The sequence below is a fragment of the Lutjanus erythropterus genome, chromosome 22 (assembly GCF_056507025.1).
Source record: "Lutjanus erythropterus isolate fLutEry1 chromosome 22, fLutEry1.hap2, whole genome shotgun sequence".
In the NCBI taxonomy this organism is placed as follows: Eukaryota; Metazoa; Chordata; class Actinopteri; order Lutjaniformes; family Lutjanidae; genus Lutjanus; species Lutjanus erythropterus.
In genome coordinates this window covers 10,902,138-10,919,247 of record NC_139338.1, presented here as the reverse complement: position 1 = coordinate 10,919,247, position 17,110 = coordinate 10,902,138, and the positions used below count along the sequence as shown (strand labels likewise).

The 17,110-nt window shown below is 41.3% G+C and overlaps 4 protein-coding genes across 7 annotated transcripts in view; 1 reads left to right on the top strand and 3 right to left on the bottom strand.

The window, feature by feature from the left end:
- Positions 1 to 4,102, bottom strand: part of celsr1a (cadherin EGF LAG seven-pass G-type receptor 1a) — a 107,269-nt gene extending 103,167 nt beyond the window's left edge. For 2 of the 4 annotated variants that reach the window (XM_084710487.1, XM_084710488.1), the window contains exon 1: positions 363 to 3,909. In XM_084710487.1, the coding sequence (XP_084566613.1) occupies positions 363 to 3,894 (3,532 nt within the window). In that variant the 5' untranslated portion in view covers positions 3,895 to 3,909. Of the gene's footprint in view, positions 1 to 362 lie in introns of all 4 variants that reach the window. The other 2 variants (XM_084710489.1, XM_084710490.1) reach the window with 2 other exon arrangements.
- A 3,043-nt stretch (positions 4,103 to 7,145) lies between these two features.
- Positions 7,146 to 11,460, bottom strand: trmu (tRNA 5-methylaminomethyl-2-thiouridylate methyltransferase). Its single transcript, XM_084711408.1, has 11 exons — positions 11,237 to 11,460; positions 10,827 to 10,992; positions 9,634 to 9,740; positions 9,372 to 9,494; positions 9,089 to 9,261; positions 8,909 to 8,962; positions 8,733 to 8,799; positions 8,476 to 8,576; positions 8,122 to 8,266; positions 7,926 to 8,008; positions 7,146 to 7,822 (listed from the first exon to the last, which is right to left on the bottom strand). The coding sequence occupies exons 1-11, from the start codon at positions 11,316 to 11,318 to the stop codon at positions 7,673 to 7,675; spliced, it is 1,251 nt and encodes a 416-aa protein (XP_084567534.1). The 5' UTR covers positions 11,319 to 11,460; the 3' UTR covers positions 7,146 to 7,672.
- A 1,276-nt stretch (positions 11,461 to 12,736) lies between these two features.
- LOC146306674 (uncharacterized) lies at positions 12,737 to 14,799 on the top strand. Its single transcript, XM_084711015.1, is given in 7 exon segments — positions 12,737 to 13,031; positions 13,108 to 13,289; positions 13,371 to 13,501; positions 13,636 to 13,651; positions 13,653 to 13,785; positions 14,159 to 14,248; positions 14,423 to 14,799. Coding segments are annotated over 7 exon segments (972 nt in total). The 5' UTR covers positions 12,737 to 12,853; the 3' UTR covers positions 14,665 to 14,799.
- A 466-nt stretch (positions 14,800 to 15,265) lies between these two features.
- On the bottom strand, positions 15,266 to 17,090 carry tprkb (Tp53rk binding protein). The gene is made up of 4 exons (XM_084711039.1): positions 16,876 to 17,090; positions 16,567 to 16,689; positions 15,776 to 15,952; positions 15,266 to 15,514 (listed from the first exon to the last, which is right to left on the bottom strand). Exons 1-4 carry the CDS (start codon positions 17,014 to 17,016, stop codon positions 15,428 to 15,430), a joined length of 528 nt encoding a protein of 175 aa, XP_084567165.1. The 5' UTR covers positions 17,017 to 17,090; the 3' UTR covers positions 15,266 to 15,427.
- Positions 17,091 to 17,110: the final 20 nt, after the last annotated feature.

Genomic DNA, 17,110 nt, shown 5'->3' with positions numbered 1-17,110 from the left:
GTTCGGTTATGCGGGTGCCCTTCTAATAGCACCTTTTATTACCTCAACCAACCACTTGCACACTACATTTATCACCCAAATGGCACAAAAGCAGCACAACCGGATCCTGCACAGAGCCTGCAGCAAACATTTACTGAACATACAGTCAACACTGCAGCCGAAACCTGCTCTCTGTCTCTATTTCAAATTGATTCTGCTGTGTGAAGATACATCACATGCAATGACTCAAATTTTCATCTTTGACACATTTTATCACCTTTTTTGCATGTACTGACACATGTAACTGACAAGACAGGTGAGAATTTTCTCATAAAAACAGCTTGAAAATAAGATGAAAGGACAATTTCTGACATGTTCCTTACCTGACACAGAGATGGTCATGGGTGCTTCCAGAGGCCTGTCATTATCTAGGTCCCTGCTCAACCTCAGATCCCCAGTGTCCTCGTTCAACAGCAGCAGACGGAGTTCATTTCCAGATTCAAACTTATACCGTAGCTTATCCGACACATCCGGGTCGTGAGCTGGTACCTTTCCTATTATTCCTGATGGAAAACTGTTGGACTTGTTTGTGACGTAGTTGTTGAAAATAATCTCAAAGTTCTGCAGCACTGGCTGATTGTCATTCATGTCTTTCAGGCGGATATGCACAGTGGCCCGACTCACTAGTGGTGCTGAGGTGGCCTGGACGACTATGACATACTCTGTTTTAGTCTCATAATCCAGGTCTGTGAGTGCAATGAGGTCACCGTTAAAAATGTCTAGCTGGAAAACCTCTGGAATATTCCCCTCCACGATCTGGTACATGATCTGAGCATTGGTGCCCTCATCAGGGTCGGTGGCAGAGATCCGAGCCACTACGGACCCCACCGGGCTGTTCTCCTCCACGTCAATGAACAGCTCATCCTGCTCAAAGACTGGAGCATTGTCATTTATGTCTTGGACAACCACATGAATTGGAACAGCTGCTTTAAGAGGAGGAACCCCCATATCAACAGCATAGGCCTTCAGATTGTAAACAGGAACATTCTCCCGATCCAGTTTGCGAGCAGTTCTGATGATACCAGAGGAACGCTCTATGATGAAATCCCCGTCTCCGTCATCGCCACCCTGAAATGTATAGCTCACCCGGCCATTAGAGCCAGAATCTCTATCTGAAGCAGAGATCTGGAGGACGCTGGTGTACACAGGTGCATCTTCAAATACAGTCCCCTGGTACATATCCCTAAGAAACTGAGGAGTATTATCATTGGCATCAAGGATGATAATCTCCACATAGGTGGTATCAGATTTCTGAGGGATGCCATTGTCTCTGGCAATGACAGCTAATGTGTAGGAGGCCTGATCTTCATAATCAATTTCCATTTGTGTTGTGATGGCACCTGTATCCGGGTCAATTTTAAACTGAGGAACATTGTCCTCCATCACATAAGTGATGCGAGCATTTTCCCCTGTGTCCTCATCCGTTGCACTGATCACCACCACAGTAGAGCCCACCGGTTTTTCTTCGCTGAGCATCACCTGGTAGTTGGCACTTTGGAAGACGGGCCGGTGTGTATTGGCGTCTGTCACATTGATGAACACCTGAGCAGTGTCATAGCGTGTTCCATCACTGGCAGTGACTGTCAGGACGTACTGGCGTTCCTGTTTGTAGTCCAAGGGGAGGGCTAAAGTGATGAGACCACCACCGCTCTGGCTAGTGATGGCGAAGCGGTTCCTGGTGTTGCCACTGGAGATCTGATAGGTCACCACACTATTGACGTCCCTATCCACAGCCGTCACTGTCAATACACTGGTCCCAACAACAGCATCTTCATTTACTTTAAGTGAGTAGATCTTCTCTGTAAATGTGGGTACGTTGTCATTCACATCAAGCACAGTGATGCTGACGCTGGCTGAGGAGGACATCACAGGTATCCCATGATCTCTCGCCTCCACACCAAAGTTGTAGAAGTCAGTGGTCTCCCTGTCAAGCTCGTCACTCACCGTTATCCATCCTGTGCTGTTGTTGATGGTGAAGGGAAAACCAGGCGTGGTGTCAATTAACCGGTATTCCAGACGGGCGTTTTCTCCTGAGTCACCATCAATTGCTTGAATGTGGATCACAGAGTACCCTATAGCAACATTTTCCAACACAGTAGCCTGGAAAGGTGTGCTGACAAACATGGGGGCATTGTCGTTTACATCCACCACTTGCACCACCACCATCCCTGTGCCATTTATTAAAGGAGGCCTGCCACCATCTTGAGCTTTAATCCGCAAATTATACTCCCGAATCATCTCATAGTCCAGAGGATTGATGACGTCTATCACTCCGGTGGGAGAGTGAATGTAGAACTGTCCTTTAACGTTGCCACTGATGATGCTGTAATGAACTTTTGCATTGTTCCCTTCGTCTTTGTCTGTAGCTTCCACCTGGATGACTTTAGTGTTGACCGCCACATTCTCTGGGACCTGTACCACATACCTCTTCTCACTGAACTGTGGGTAGTTGTCATTCTCATCCTCCACAGAGATGTGGACAGTGGCGGTGGCACTGCGGGGACCTGGGTCTTTGCCCTGGTCGTTGGCCTCAACAATGAGCTGGTACTGGGCACGGGTCTCCCTGTCAGGTCGCTCTCTGATCCTCACAAGTCCATTTCGGGGGTCAATTTCAAAAACAGAGTTAACTCCTTCGCCATTCACAATTTTATAAATCATGTTGGCATTAGAGGGAGCATCTCCATCTGTGGCTCGGATTGTCATCACTTCAAACCCCACTTCTACATTCTCCCGGATGCTGACACGGTATTCAGTTTGCTCAAACACAGGGCTGTGGTCATTAGTGTCACTTACAGTGACAGTGAGGTAAGAAGTGGCAGATCTTTTAGGGGAGCCATTGTCAGTTACAGTGACTTTGAAAACATGTGTGTCTTTGACTTCTCGGTCTAGTGGTTGGACAGTTGTTATGCTCCCTGTCTGAGAATCAATGTCGAAAAAGTCATTGGACCTACGGTCAAACAAGGCTTCCATGCTGTACTCCAGCCTCCCTGCCTCTCCATCATCCGGGTCAGTGGCTTTCAGGGTGATAACCCGCGTCCCCGCAGGCTCATTCTCGGGCACAGACACCTGATAGTTGGGGAGTTGGAACTGGGGAGACGAGTTTACCTGTCGCTTACCCCTGCGGATCAACTTGCCAGACTTTCTGTGGACGGTTTCAAGGGATCCATGTTGTTTCGGCACTTTTTCAAGCGTCAGACTGAGCTGCACAGAGAGCCTGCCGCCTGGAGAGCCGTGCAGCGCACAGTGCAAATTCACCTCGGGCTGTCCTCTGTGCTCAAGACATAAGTCACTGGCCAGGAACAAATCCCCATGCCTGAACACTGCGCTCAATTCCTTTCCAACACACATGCGGTCCAAAAAGGTTGTGCTCCTTGTAAGGGCAGGCAAAAGTTCTGTTACATTCAAAAGCAGCTTACCTGTGGGTAAGCAGGAAGTCGCTTCCAGTTTTGAGAGGTGTTTAATTTGAATGTCTGGCTTACCTGGCACTTTCTTTCTCTTGTATTTAATAAAACAGTCCTGTCCGTGAACAAACACATTAAACTGTGTGAGAATAACGTCTCCAGATGTCGAGGAACCTGTTCTGAAATAAACAGGTGCTGGGTTCCTCGGTATGTGCGCACACTGAACTTTGTGAGACAGGCGGACAACTCCATCGTGCCTCCCAACTTGGAAAACGCTTTGAATGAATTTAGCGGATAAAGTCCTGTCGATTTTATAAGTCCATCCAGGGCCGAGCGACAGGTTCGCCAAAAGCGTCCCGGGCTGTAAAGTCTCCGAAAGGTGCATCTCCAAACATCCCGCAAGCGGCACGCTGAACAGGACACAAACCCAAATCCAATACATCGACAGCTCCATGCTTTTAAACCTGCCAAATCCCGTTCAACTTCACCGAAACTCCTCCAGAAAAGCATTAACTCTCCCTCTCCCAACACCGCGCTTTACTTTTATCCCTCATTGTGAAGTTTTAACGTGGAAAAAGACGCTCCGTATCCATAGTATCAGTGTATCCACGGCGCGCAGCGGCTGCGTTAACCCACACTGAGTTTAAAATGAGTACAAAATGGCTCCGTGGTTCTCCTCCTCCTCCGCCTCCTCCTCCTCTCCTCCTCAGAGGCTTATTACCATAAACCTGCTGTGTTCACCCTCTGGGACGCTTTCATGGGGGGGCTTTTTTTTTTCTCATGGAGATTTAGGAAGTGGGGCGACCGGGTGACCAATGCGCGCAAGTGCATTGTTATTACAATAAGGAGAGAGTTGGGTAAAATTCCTAATGCGTGTCTGAGTGTGGATCACTTCTCAACTGTCGGTTGTTGGAGTAGTTGTAAGCAGTGATGGTGCATTAAAGAAGACATAAAGAGTAGCTGAACTTAGACCTCCGCAATTTTTAGGAAAAGGTGTTGACTTTTCAGAAAACTTAAAGCTACAACAAAGGTTTTAACTGGGTTATGAAACATACTCATTTTTCATTCTGATGCCTCGATATGAAATATGAAGGTAAACGAGACTTCCAGCAAGAGGATTGGCTATATCTATATTATTATTGTTGATGCTTCCGAGTGGGTCGGATTTTTCGTGTAATCAGACGAAATGAGCCCGTGTTTTCATTTCCACACAGGCAAATTATCTAGTTAAAAAAAGAAGCAGGACGAGATTTTTCTGCAGATAATTTTATTTTTGACATTACATTTTGTGGTTATGATGGTGAAAACACGCTGTTGTTCACAGGGGCCTCTAACATAGTATATAAATTCCTTGTAGTAGCTTTAAATCAGGAGTCACTCATCTGTTAATGTGATAAAAAAATATTATTATGTTTATTTATTAATATATGATTATGGCCTTCATTGAGAGATTGTTGAATGGTCATTGCGCAGTAATAATTTTAGGAGAACATGTCAGAAAATAAGCATGGTTTCATTTAATAAGCTTAAACTAATAGTTAATAATATTAGATAACGCTTTATTATGCATCTAATTTTTTCTCTCTTTTTTGGCTTTTGGTTTTTGGATGTATTATTTAACTTTAAAGTGTTGCACAATGGTATATTAACAAATTAATTAATTTCTCAAGGTTATTACTGTTTGAGCCACCAATATTTCCTATGTGCAATGGTGTAAATTCAACTGTTAAGTCTGTTTATATTGTATGTATTGTTCCTATTTTTGTATTTACTCTTGTTTACATTGCTTGTTCATTTATTTATTGCTTGTTATTGATGCTTATTTGTATTTTGATATCTCCTATTTGCTACTTTGCTGCTGTAACACTGCAAATTTACCCACTGTGGGACAAATAAAGGGTTATCTTGTCTTATCATTATTTTCTGGGTATTCTGATTACATTTGTTTAGGTTTTTTTCCCCACAAGAAACCCAGTTCTGAGCTGACTAACGGGGAAACTTTTCAAAAAGTACTTATAATGAGTAAACAGAGAACATGATGAAGTCATATCTGTGCAATTAGGCTAGGCCGTTACTGTCATTAGGATTGATTAGAATATACAGTATGTTGTTTGTGCAAAACAATACTGACCCAAGAACAACTGGTTCACTCAGGAGGTTAAGCTTGTATAATAGCGCCCCCCTATGGATCAATAGTTGTAGAACAACCAATACACGACCATACATTTCTTTATCAAGTATATACTCACTGAGGATAGGATACTTATGTATAAAGGCTGATGAAAAACAAGTCAGCACATCACTTGTTAGGTTTATTCACTCATTCATAAATGTTCAAGCATTTACAGTTTGTAGTAAAGGAAGCACTCATGTTCCACTACCAACAACAACGTAATCAAAAGATAAAAGGCACTTAAAATTTATTTATAGGATTTTCTAAACAACTATTAAAATATCTATATTTCACAAATACGGAGCAATATAAAACAATTATGTAACAACAAATTCAACAATTTAATTCTCTTTTCAGCAATTTAGAACAATTGAACCAGCTGGCACATTGTTAGAAACTGTCTCAAACGTGTAAAATAACAATTACACCATATTTGTTTTTATTGTTCAGTTGCAATCATTTAACTTGGCATGTTTTAGGCAATAATTTCTCCTATGTTCACCAATAACTGGCTTTTTAACAAAATTTCTCCTTTGAGGAGAAATGGGTGCAGAGTGACAACTCTGTACTTTCTTTCTACTTTAGTATTAAAGTATTAATTTGATTTATCAGTGCACAAACAAAGAAAAACTATCTTGTTTTGTAATAATGGTTCAAAGAACCAAGTAGAGTCACATATTAATATTGATCACTGATGAAATGTAGGTTTGCAGTTGGCACAGACAGAGGCAGGGTGAACAGGACTGAAGGACAGGAGGGAAAGCCAATGATAACATGAGCTTCCTCTGAGATGACAGGAAAAGATGCAGTAAATGACAAGTTATATACAACTAGACTGAATAACCAAAGAGAACATCACAGTTTCATTCACTGCCCAAGTCAAGAGGTATAAATAGTATGTGTAGTAGTTAATTATGCTAACTCAGAGTCAAATGCCACGAGAACCTGAACCTATGCCTTAGTTTTCTTGAGTTACTCACAGGTTTCCTACTCTAACAGCAAATAAAACACCAGTTAACATCAGCAGCTTTGAAGAAGACACCTTTTCATCCAGACCACAAGTCAGAACGTCGACTGCTGACCGACTGTAATGATAAATACATCCAGCTCTTCTTGAATACATACACCAGTCTTTTTTGCCTTAAATAACCGTGTTTCAAGATTGAGGCCCTCTTTTCAATGCATAGCAAACAATAACAACAGATCTAATGACATCAAGAACACTCAGTGGCAAACCATGTATATTACAAGCAGAAATACTGTACCTGACAGTGTTTGCTGTGGTGTCTGTGTACAACCATGCAGCGATGTTAGGTGTAAAAGTTGGAAAGGCTTTTTATATACCTGTTTTACATTTTAATCATCTTAAAGCTAGAATCAGTAGAATTTATCCAAGCGGTTCTTAAATGCACCAGAACATCCCAGGACGTCAAATATCGACGCACAGCAAAATAATGAGAAAAATAAGGAAATACAGGCAGACGACAGTTTCTCTGGAGACACAACCACCACCACACACTTCTAGTGAGTCATAAGTGGTGATGTTTATTTGAGTCGATGCGTTGTTTTTAGGAAATTGTTGCATATTATTCCGATAACTTACGTATCAAAATATCTTCCCTAAAACTTTTAATGGCATAATATTAGCCAATTACGGTATTACCTTTTGTTTATTAGAGTATCCCTTTGTTGTTGATTTTTTCCTTTTCTTTGTTTCTGTAACTGACTTGATGTCACTGTAATAAGGGACGTCCCTCAATGTTCTCTCAAATATAAATAAAGGTTAAATGACTGAATCAATGATCACTTAGTAAACCGTCTTATTACCATCTTGTTTCTCTATTCCAAAACACTCTTTGGCTTGTATGCAGAAACGGTACAGAAATCAACCCTTTTGTCATTTTGTTATCAATACTGTTGATATGTCAAATCAGCTGTTTACAGCCTCCAACATGGCCTCCAGACCAGGCACCACATCACAAAGCCCCGTCTGACAGGGATCTCTCCCTAATGTACCGGACAGAGCTCATTTCCACTGCTGCCGGGCTGTGAGGTCACCTCAGCTGACTGGTTCGGGGGTCTGCTGCTCCTTGTGCTGCGTGGCTGCTAAAAGCCGTTCTCTGCCCCGCTGGAGTGTGTATTCGCTGGGCCCCAGCTGGATGATCTTCCCACTACCCAAACACTCATCTCCTTTGTAGAGAACAGCAAACTGGGGAAGGAATGGATAGAAGGACATACTAGTCCTATGAGGATTTTGGCGTTATTTACTGGTATAACAGCACAGATCAACACAGTTACTCTGTAGCAGTTACCTGTCCAGGTGTCAAAGCTCTGACTGGCTGAGAGAGTGAGATCCACACAGAGCCGTTCATGTTCAGTGTCACCGTACAGGGAACTGCAAAGAACAAAAAAGGGTCATTTTCTCATTCAGTAAATAATACCTTTCATTACCTCTTTTTTTTTAATTAAATTATTTCAATGTGCAGACACCGATAACATAAAACTCACCGAGTGGCATCTGGTGGATGAAGCGGAAATGACACTCCATCATTTGGGTCCTGACCAGTTCGGGAGGCGGGTCGACGGTCACCCAGTGGAAACGGTCGGTCCGTACCGTGTCACGGAAAAGAGCCGGGTGATTGGTTGTTGGAGCCTAATCCACAAGAAATGTAAGGATTAAAGTAAAAGCAAAAAGTTTCATACCGTGTTGCAGGCTTGGCTACACCTAAAAAAGATTAGAAAAATCTATGTCAATCTTAAATGCTATGGAGCATTTTCTTCAAGGGAGAAACAACAACAACAAGATTTTACACAAGACAAGACAGATGCTTCCAGTTTAACAACAACACCAGAGTTTCTCACCACAAACACATCTCCAGTAGTGATGTCTTTGTCCACCACAAACCAGGCGTCTCTCTGCCCTCCTATCTTCGCTCTCTGGCCCAGCGTCAGAGTGAACCAGCCTGGATGGATAAACAGGAGACGAAAGATGGGACACAATGTGCACAATGAGTTGTTTTAAGTGTAATTGGTTTGGAGCACAAATTTGAAGCATATTGATGAGGATAGATGGAAAATAAAGCAGAAAACAGTGATTTTAAGCCCAACCACAAACATACCTTTGTGTGTTCCCATGACAGTCCCATCCTCAATGGAGACAAAGTTCCCTGGTTTAGGTTCCAGATACTGAAAACAGATTTATGTATAGGATTACGTGTTTTTGTTTTATATATATATATAGAAGAAAACAAGCCAAATGATGTGGAACAAAAAATGTTAAAGTTTTAATTCTCACCTCCAAGATAAAGTTTTCAAAGTTTCTCTCTCCAATGAAGCAGATGCCCATACTCTGGAAAAACGTTAACACAGTTTACTGTTAGCGTACAATGTCAATACAAAATCACAACCCTGTTTATGCTGTCTTGATGTAATCTAAACATGAATTAAATGTCTTAAAATTTATTTGTGTGACAACCTCTTTCCTCTTCAGCACATGGTGAAACCCCGCCTCAGCAGCAATCTTTTTGACAAATTCTTTGGTGAGTCCGGCCAGTGGGAACATGGTTTGACGCAAGGCATCCTGGGAGATCTGACTAAGGAAGAAGGTCTGGTCTTTGAGGAGATCTGCTCCTTTGTACAACCTCACCGCTGAGCAGAAGGAAGAGAAACAGTTGACCTTAAAGCTGTGGTGCGACTTGTAAGAATAGAGATCAGAAGGGCAGCGAACCAGTAAACTTGGGGACAAGAGTCAAACCTACGATTTCTGATCTCAAATCGATCTCTGAAGAGAGAGGTAGACGGGGCTGTGTGCGTCTGTTGGAAAACCTCTTCGTCCTCCTGCGACGTCCTGGCATAGTGGCCTGTTGCCATGGCGTCAGCACCTTAGTCAACAACAGCGCAACACTAATTAAAAGTCTTATTTAAAAAGACATTTGTATTGTGTTCCACTTCCAAAAGATAAGCCAACAAATATCTTAAACTGAGTTCATGCAAGTGTACGATCACATTATGATTACATACCCAGAGTGTTGACTGCATACTTGTGGAAATGGTTGAATTTGATGTGCTTGTTGCATAGTATATCTGGGTTTGGTGTTCTTCCCTTCTCATATTCCTTCAACAGGTTACTGAAAGTGGCAAAAAACAGATGTGACACGCACATTAAAGAGCTGCAAAGTTTAAACATTGTTGTCAGGCAAGAAAACCTGTTAGGGGGTGATAGGGTGACAAAGATGCGTGAGCAGAGAAGGTGCACCACGGCCGTAAAGTAATTTCACAATATTTCAAGGTATTCTTCAGTTGATGATATGACAAAATCCTGAACTCACTCACCTCTTGAGGTGGTGAAATTAGTTTGTGGTATTGATCCTCTGCTTCTAATTACTGTGATTTTTTTGTACATCTCATCTTATATAACCAAACCACTGCTTCAGTCCCAGTTTCCGAGATGGAAATTGATTATTCTAAGTTTAATGTGTTCATGTGCTTTTAAGTCATGAAGTGGAAACAACATGGGTGCTACTAAGAGTAGCGGGTATTAATATAGAGTAGGGGACTTGTTAGCAGGGTCAATGCTAATAAATAACATTTCTAATTAACCTAGGTCACTCTATGTGAACAGCATAGCACAGCATTCCCCTATAGTGTATTTGGCAGGGCGCCCCGCCCTCCCAACAGACACCCACACAGAAATTCAAGTTGCAGATTTTTTTTGGAAATTCCATTATTTAATTTATATCTTAAAAGGGCCTATAACATGTGTTCTTTTTATCAAATGAAAAAAGCTAACTCTAATTTGTGCGATTTCAAAGTCTAATGCGTTGCTATCATTTCATTACATTCATTACAAGAAGACGAGGCTCTGCTGGAGTGCACTGTCAGACCTGGAGAGGTACCGACATCTTTAGACCTGAATCTTTAATCTTCTTCTCACCTGAAACATTTCATCCATTTATCTTTCATTTCATTCTATAATAAATAAATTGTCATATCATTATGTGAATGAATTTTGGATTTAAATTCGAGGGAAATGCCAAATGATGATGTTACAGAAAAAGGCAAGAACATAAACACATATTTGATGAATATTTGTGTGATGTAGTAGTTTTTATCCATCTAGATTTTTTTTGTGTGAGCTGCAGAGTTTTAGCACACAGGCATGTGCACACGCACGCATGCGCGAGTTATGATTTCTGCATGGCAGCCACAAATACCTGAAAACTTCGTTCCAGTACTCTTTGACATAAGACACTTGGTGGAAGGGCATGTCCAGGCTCTGGCACACTCTGTAGGCGTCCTCACAGTCTTTCTCTGTAGTGCACACCCCTTTCTCATCCAACGAGTCCCAGTTCTTCATGAAAACTCCTGTTACATTGTAGCCTTCACATGGAAGACAAACATGGGAGACAAAAATAAGTGTTTGATTATGCTAGCACATGTGGCAACAGAAGCAGAACATTATGTTCCAACATATTTTAAAATTAGGAAAAAATATATAGCTGCCTTTCTTCTTTCGTATTCAGGTAGAACGGTTATCACTAGTTATCTAACCACTCAGCATTAACAAGCCGGGGTTCTGGTGTATTTCTGTGAGTATTTATGAAATTTAACAGGTTTTTCTCACCTCTTCTCTTCAGTAACAACGCTGCCACAGAGCTGTCAACGCCGCCAGACATGGCGCACACGACGTGTCGAATAACACCCATGTTTACAAATTCTACTTCTTCCTATTAATACTATTTTCTTGTATAACTAAGAAAACTTAGCTAACTGCTCTCTGTTGCCACTAACAGAAGCAGCCATGTTTGCGGTCCGTTTAATATTAATGTCCGTCTGGAAACACGTTTCAAAGTGGAACTATTACGCCAACCGGCAGTGTTGCCAGGTCTGGGTGACAAATCCAACCCATTATGTGATGAATATGAATAAATCATATGATGTACGGCATCAATTTTTATTTATGAAATACACTATCAATGCAGTTTGCCAGCAAAATAGGTCTGCTTAATCAGCAGACAACAAAGTCAACTCGCATCAATAGATTAAAAGTAGCCCAAACCCCGGAGAAAATTGCAGACCTGGCAACCCTGCTGCTGGGAGCCGCAAAATTGTAACACTGTAAACAGCACGGAGCCGTCACTCTTTAAAGTGACTCAAAAACACAAACAAATAACAAGGTGAGTGAAAAATAAGCCTAATGTACCAAACATATCTATTGGATTAACTAAACGGCCTTTTCTTAAAAGTGGGTTTTGTTTTTCAACGTTTATCAGCTTTTCTTCATAAATCTGTCCGGGTTCGTGGACTCCTCACATGTCCAGTGTCAGCAGACCAGTTGAAATCTTTGCATTACTGATTTTTACATTATTGCTAGATAATTGTAGCATAATTATTCACTACATTCTTCGTATTTTGTAAAGGAGATGAAGTTAGGGTAGTGTTCAGGACCGATGTGAAATACTATAAACATATTTATAAACTACTGCAGTAATAATTTTTAAAAAAGCACTTAGTATTTTTATTATTGAGAACATTAATTTATGAAATTCATGCTTAAAATGATGAATTTATAAACTAATTGTATATATGATAGAGCCCAACCAGTGTATCAGTTGACTGATATTAGCAGCCCAATACTGGCCTCTCACAACTGTATTAGTATCAATGTATGGTTGCCTATATGAAAACTTTATTTATTTATTTTTAACAGAACATAATCTGTATTGCTTTTGTTTGTTAGATTTATAGGCAACATTCTGTTTATATATGATCCCTTTTTTTGCTCCTGTCTTTTTTTAAAAAAAAAATGTATAGTTGTTTATAATTATTTAAAATACCAGTGAAAGTTTACTGTTTCAGTAGCTTGATGACAATTTAGATAAGAAAGTTTATTGATAAAACTGCAAAATATGTTCCCTCCATTACATACGCTGTCTTTGTCACAAGTGACTTTCATAATAAATCACTACCTAACTGAATAATTTGCATTTTGATAAAGAAATAAAATAAGTTCAACATTGGCTCAGGCAGGTGACACATTTTGAAACATGAAACTGTTCTTTCCTTGAATTTGTCATCCTTCTGTAGAATGCTATCATTAAACATAATTTTGGTTGTTTATAGCAAAATAACATCTGATTTAATGAGATGAAGAAGTGAAATAATTCTTAGAAAAATCGTGAATCTGACTTTGGAAAAACTGTAAGCGCCATTTATATTAAAGTGTGTGTTTCTGACATAGATGGCTGAGGTGTCTGCTGACGCCGTCACCCTGGATCTGCTGAGAGAAGCCAGGGAGACGGTGAGAAGGAGCCCCCTGGGTGTCCTCAACACTCCCATGATCCCCTGGCGCCAGACCACCCTGCCTCTCGACATCCACTGCAACATCCACATCAAACTGGAGAACATGCAGAGAACCGGTCAGAGGAAACCACTTTGATTCACGTCACACAGTCGCACCTTACAGTTCTCTAATGATGACTCATGTGTTGACAGGGTCGTTTAAGATCAGAGGAGTGGCCAATCAGTTCGCCAGGAGAGCGAAAGGTGGTCATTTTGTCACCATGTCTGCTGGGAACTATGGGAAGTCTTTTGCGTACGCCTCAAAACACTACGGGTCCAAGGGTAAGGTGGTGATGCCAGAAACTGCCCCGGTGTCCAGATCCATCCTCATACAGGTCAGTCAGAGGACATGGACACATTCAGATCCCTTCAACTGCAGTTAAACTCAGCGATGAACGTGTCGTTCTTGTCCTCAGAGTTTCGGGGTGGAGGTGGAGCGAGTTCCCACCTCTTGTCTGATGAATGTGGTGAACCGCTGTGTTCAGGAGAACAACATGACCTTTCTGCACTCCTATGATGACCTGGATCTAATAGCAGGACACGCCAGGTACACTCAGGACAGACAGTGGATTTTGGTTTATTCTAAATTTCATCTTTTAGAACTTACTGCTAATGTGTTAGGTAAAGCAAACACCCTGATTCTGGACCCAAAAATCAAATATGCACCATTTGTGTGTCCAGTCTAGGTATAGAGGTTGCTGGAGGTGATGCCCGAGCCTGATGTGGTGGTGGTGTGCTGTGGCGGAGGGGGGCTGCTGGCTGGTGTGGCTGCTGCCATCAAACTGTCCGGCTGTGTTAAGACCAGAATCTATGGTGTGGAACCAGAAGGAGGTAAAGCAAACATAAGGCCCTTTTCCACCAACAAGGAACTGGCACTGTTCCGCTTCAAGCACCTACTTTTGAACCCCTCTGTGCATTTCCACCAAAAATGAACCAAAGTGGACGTGTCATGTTCTACAGGTTGCTGTGCACTGTGCAAGGCCGTGGATTATGATGGTTCTGCTCAAAACTGGTTGAAACACAGACAGTCTTAAAAGATAGCACATAGATTCAGAGAATCTTGAATGGAACAAGTTCAAGAACCAGAGCTAAGTGGGTGGAAAAGGGCCTTAAAGAGGAGCAGAAGTGTCACCTAGCCTCATATGAAGACAGTTCAGTGAACTTCAGGCCTGTTGTGAGTTTGTTGTTTTCTGTTTGAACTCAGCCTGCACCATGTACAGAAGTTTCATTGAGAAGAAGCCAGTCGGCATGGACACCAAGAGCGTCGCATCAGGACTTGCACCACCTTTTGCAGGTATCATTCAAGCAACTTCTGTCAATCTTTCTCTTGACTGCTACAGAGGCTTTCAAAGTGGGAGGCGAGCCTCCCATTAAAGATGATATTTTTCCAAAAATCAAGTTCATTAAGGAAAACAAGAGTTTTGTTTTTGTTGACTGAGAACCTTAACACTTTCCTTTTGTATCCCAGGCAAACTGCCCTTCGAGTTATGTCGGCGTTACGTGGAGGGAATCGTCCTTATAAATGACGAGGAGATCAAGGCGGCGGTCTCCATCCTCTACAGGTCTGGACTTGTGGTGGAGCCGTCGGGCTCCGCCGCCTTCGCCGCCATTGTTAATAACAAGATACCCGACCTGGAGGGGAAGAACGTGGTGTGTATCCTCAGTGGAGGCAACGTCGGAAAGGATGAGCTCGCCAACTTCCCTGACTGACAAATATACACAAATATGTGACTTTTCTTACACATCTCTGCCTTTTCTTCATGTATTGTACATGTCATCTCTTAACCATGTAACAAGCTGTGAAGATTTCAAATTTGGAAAGAAAAATAATTTCAAAGCTTCAATCAAGGTAAAGGAATAAAAAAAAGAATAAGGCTAAAATGTTTTAGAGAACCAGCACATTTAATATTATCATCTTCTTGGGTTGACAGGGTTTTGACTGATTTGTTTCAACTCTGAATCTGTTGTGGATGCTTTTAATCCTCTTGAAATCTGACTGATATTTGGCACCGAGCACTCTGGATTCATTATTCCCCAATTTCTGGCAGCTTTACATCACTGTCCCCTGCTGTCAAAACACTCAGACCCCACCTTAAACTTTCAGACATAAAAATAACTGTCACCAAAAAACGTTCAAAGGAAAGACTGAGAATAATGATAAGTTGCTGGAGGAACTTGAGATGATGCAAAATAAAGTGATATAACTTCCTCAACTGCCTCTCAAACTTTTTCCACAACAGTTACTAGTCTAATTATATAGAAAATGCAACCAGGAGGACAGATATGTGAAAAATAAGCCTGACGTACATAAAATGTGACCTTTTTCTATTGTTAATGATGATTTGAGTTTGCATGGAGTGCACAAAATACAATGTTTGCAGTTTTGGGACTTCACATTCCCCACATCTTGTATGAAAAAGGCACAAATTCCTTTTTTTTAAAAGTCCTGTTTTGGTCATTTTGACTGTTGAAACTACATGACGTCCTTGGTGGCCATCCTGCATACAACTGCGTCCAGCAGAGTCCCGCACTTCTCCTCCTGGGGAGTGACTTTATACAGCTGAAACAAAGCCAAAAAATGGGAAAGATTAACAGAAAATCTATAGAAATTCATTTCTTTCAAAAAAAAAAAAAAAAGCAGATGTCATAAATGTAATAATGAAGCGCATACAGTTACTGCATGTTTGTGCATGTCCTAGATTTTAACTAAATGAGTTGTCTAGCAAAAAAACAAAACAAAAAAACCCTACACACACAGATGCTCATGCAAGTCCACATTACATGGGATGAGTCTAGTAAAATAAAAGCAGAGATGGAGAACCTTTTTGATTTTTGCCTCATCTGACAGCGAGGAAACATCTTCCACTGGAACCTGCCGTCCGTCCACCCTGGCTGTGATGTCTGCCAGAAGCTGCGATGTGTCTTCACTGTGAACCAGGACCACCAGAACAGAGTCATCGCCATCAGAGATCCCAAACCTTTTAAACGCCTCTGAGATCTGTATTAGAGAAAGCATACACAACACCTCTGTTTTAAATTTATTCACGGCCTGTTCAGATCGTGCAAGTTACAGACTTGCTGTGTGTCTGAGTGGCGGAATTTAATGAAGCATATTTATTTAAGTACTGTACTTAAGCACAAATTGGAGGTACTTATACTTTACCTCAGTATTTTTTATGCAACTTTATACTCCTACTCCACTATATTTCAGAGCTATATGTTATACTTTTTATTCCTCCACATTTGCATGACAGCTTTAATTACTACTTACTTTGTAGACTACTTTTTCTCACTGCTCTTGTCCAGTAAAAAAATACTCTTATTCCCAAATTTGGTGAATTGAAAATTGCCCTGCTCCTTATGCTAAATACACTTTAAACCCCTATTGGATTAGCTGGAAAATGTATTGTCACAAAGCTGAAAGCAAGGCTGTTGTTCTGACACCATGAAAAGTTACACGATCCTCCATACAAGACAGTTAAAGAAAGAAAAGACCGTATTAGCAAGAATCTGGCAAAATGTGACAAATCACGATGCGAGGGTTATGATTCAACAGATGCATCAGGAAATGGGCAATGATATAAAGAAACTGAAATTAAGTTAATGACTTACATTATTAGTAGGTGACAGGTTGAAGATGATTTCTGAAAACAAACTTCTTGTCTTCATTTTCCCCGTTTTCTGTAAGTTAACAGCTTTGTTGGCAGCAACCATCACTTGGAAAGGATTCACCAGCTGGAAAAGAAAGCCTGGTGATGAATTAAGGTCCACAGTTTTTCTTACTCTTTTTACTTCCTGTTTGGTATAAAAGATGGCACAGGGACCAATTAATGTTCTTCGCTGATGAATATACCCAATAATATACTTTCTGTTCACAAATGTTGAACAAAACGTCGCTAATGCTGAATGAAAATGTCTCACCATCGTCGGGTTGATCAAGGCTCCACTTATTTTACCCTCCACAGCGCTCTGTCTCAGCTCTGCGGCATTTTTCACCTCCTTAAAAAGCATTTGAGTCACTCTGTGGTCGGGAAAAAGCTCTAATTCATGAGTTAAATGCATGTTGATATTTTTCTTAACGAACTATGAGGAATACGCGCTTCACGTGAACGTCTGTACACGAGGGGAACCATAACACGGTGACACCACTCGGGAG

What these genes read in the sequence shown, in the direction of transcription:
- trmu (XM_084711408.1), bottom strand. Translation starts at nt 11,318, where the DNA reads ATGGGTGTTATTCGACACGTCGTGTGCGCCATGTCTGGCGGCGTTGAC. An exon ending in GTTGTTACTGAAGAGAAGAG is followed by an intron (nt 10,993 to 11,236) that starts GTGAGAAAAACC and finishes TTCCATGTGAAG; the next exon opens with GCTACAATGTAACAGGAGTT. An exon ending in TACTGGAACGAAGTTTTCAG is followed by an intron (nt 9,741 to 10,826) that starts GTATTTGTGGCT and finishes TGCCACTTTCAG; the next exon opens with TAACCTGTTGAAGGAATATG.
- tprkb (XM_084711039.1), bottom strand. Translation starts at nt 17,016, where the DNA reads ATGCATTTAACTCATGAATTAGAGCTTTTTCCCGACCACAGAGTGACT. An exon ending in ACCTGTCACCTACTAATAAT is followed by an intron (nt 15,953 to 16,566) that starts GTAAGTCATTAA and finishes TCTCTAATACAG; the next exon opens with ATCTCAGAGGCGTTTAAAAG. An exon ending in ATGAGGCAAAAATCAAAAAG is followed by an intron (nt 15,515 to 15,775) that starts GTTCTCCATCTC and finishes GCTTTGTTTCAG; the next exon opens with CTGTATAAAGTCACTCCCCA.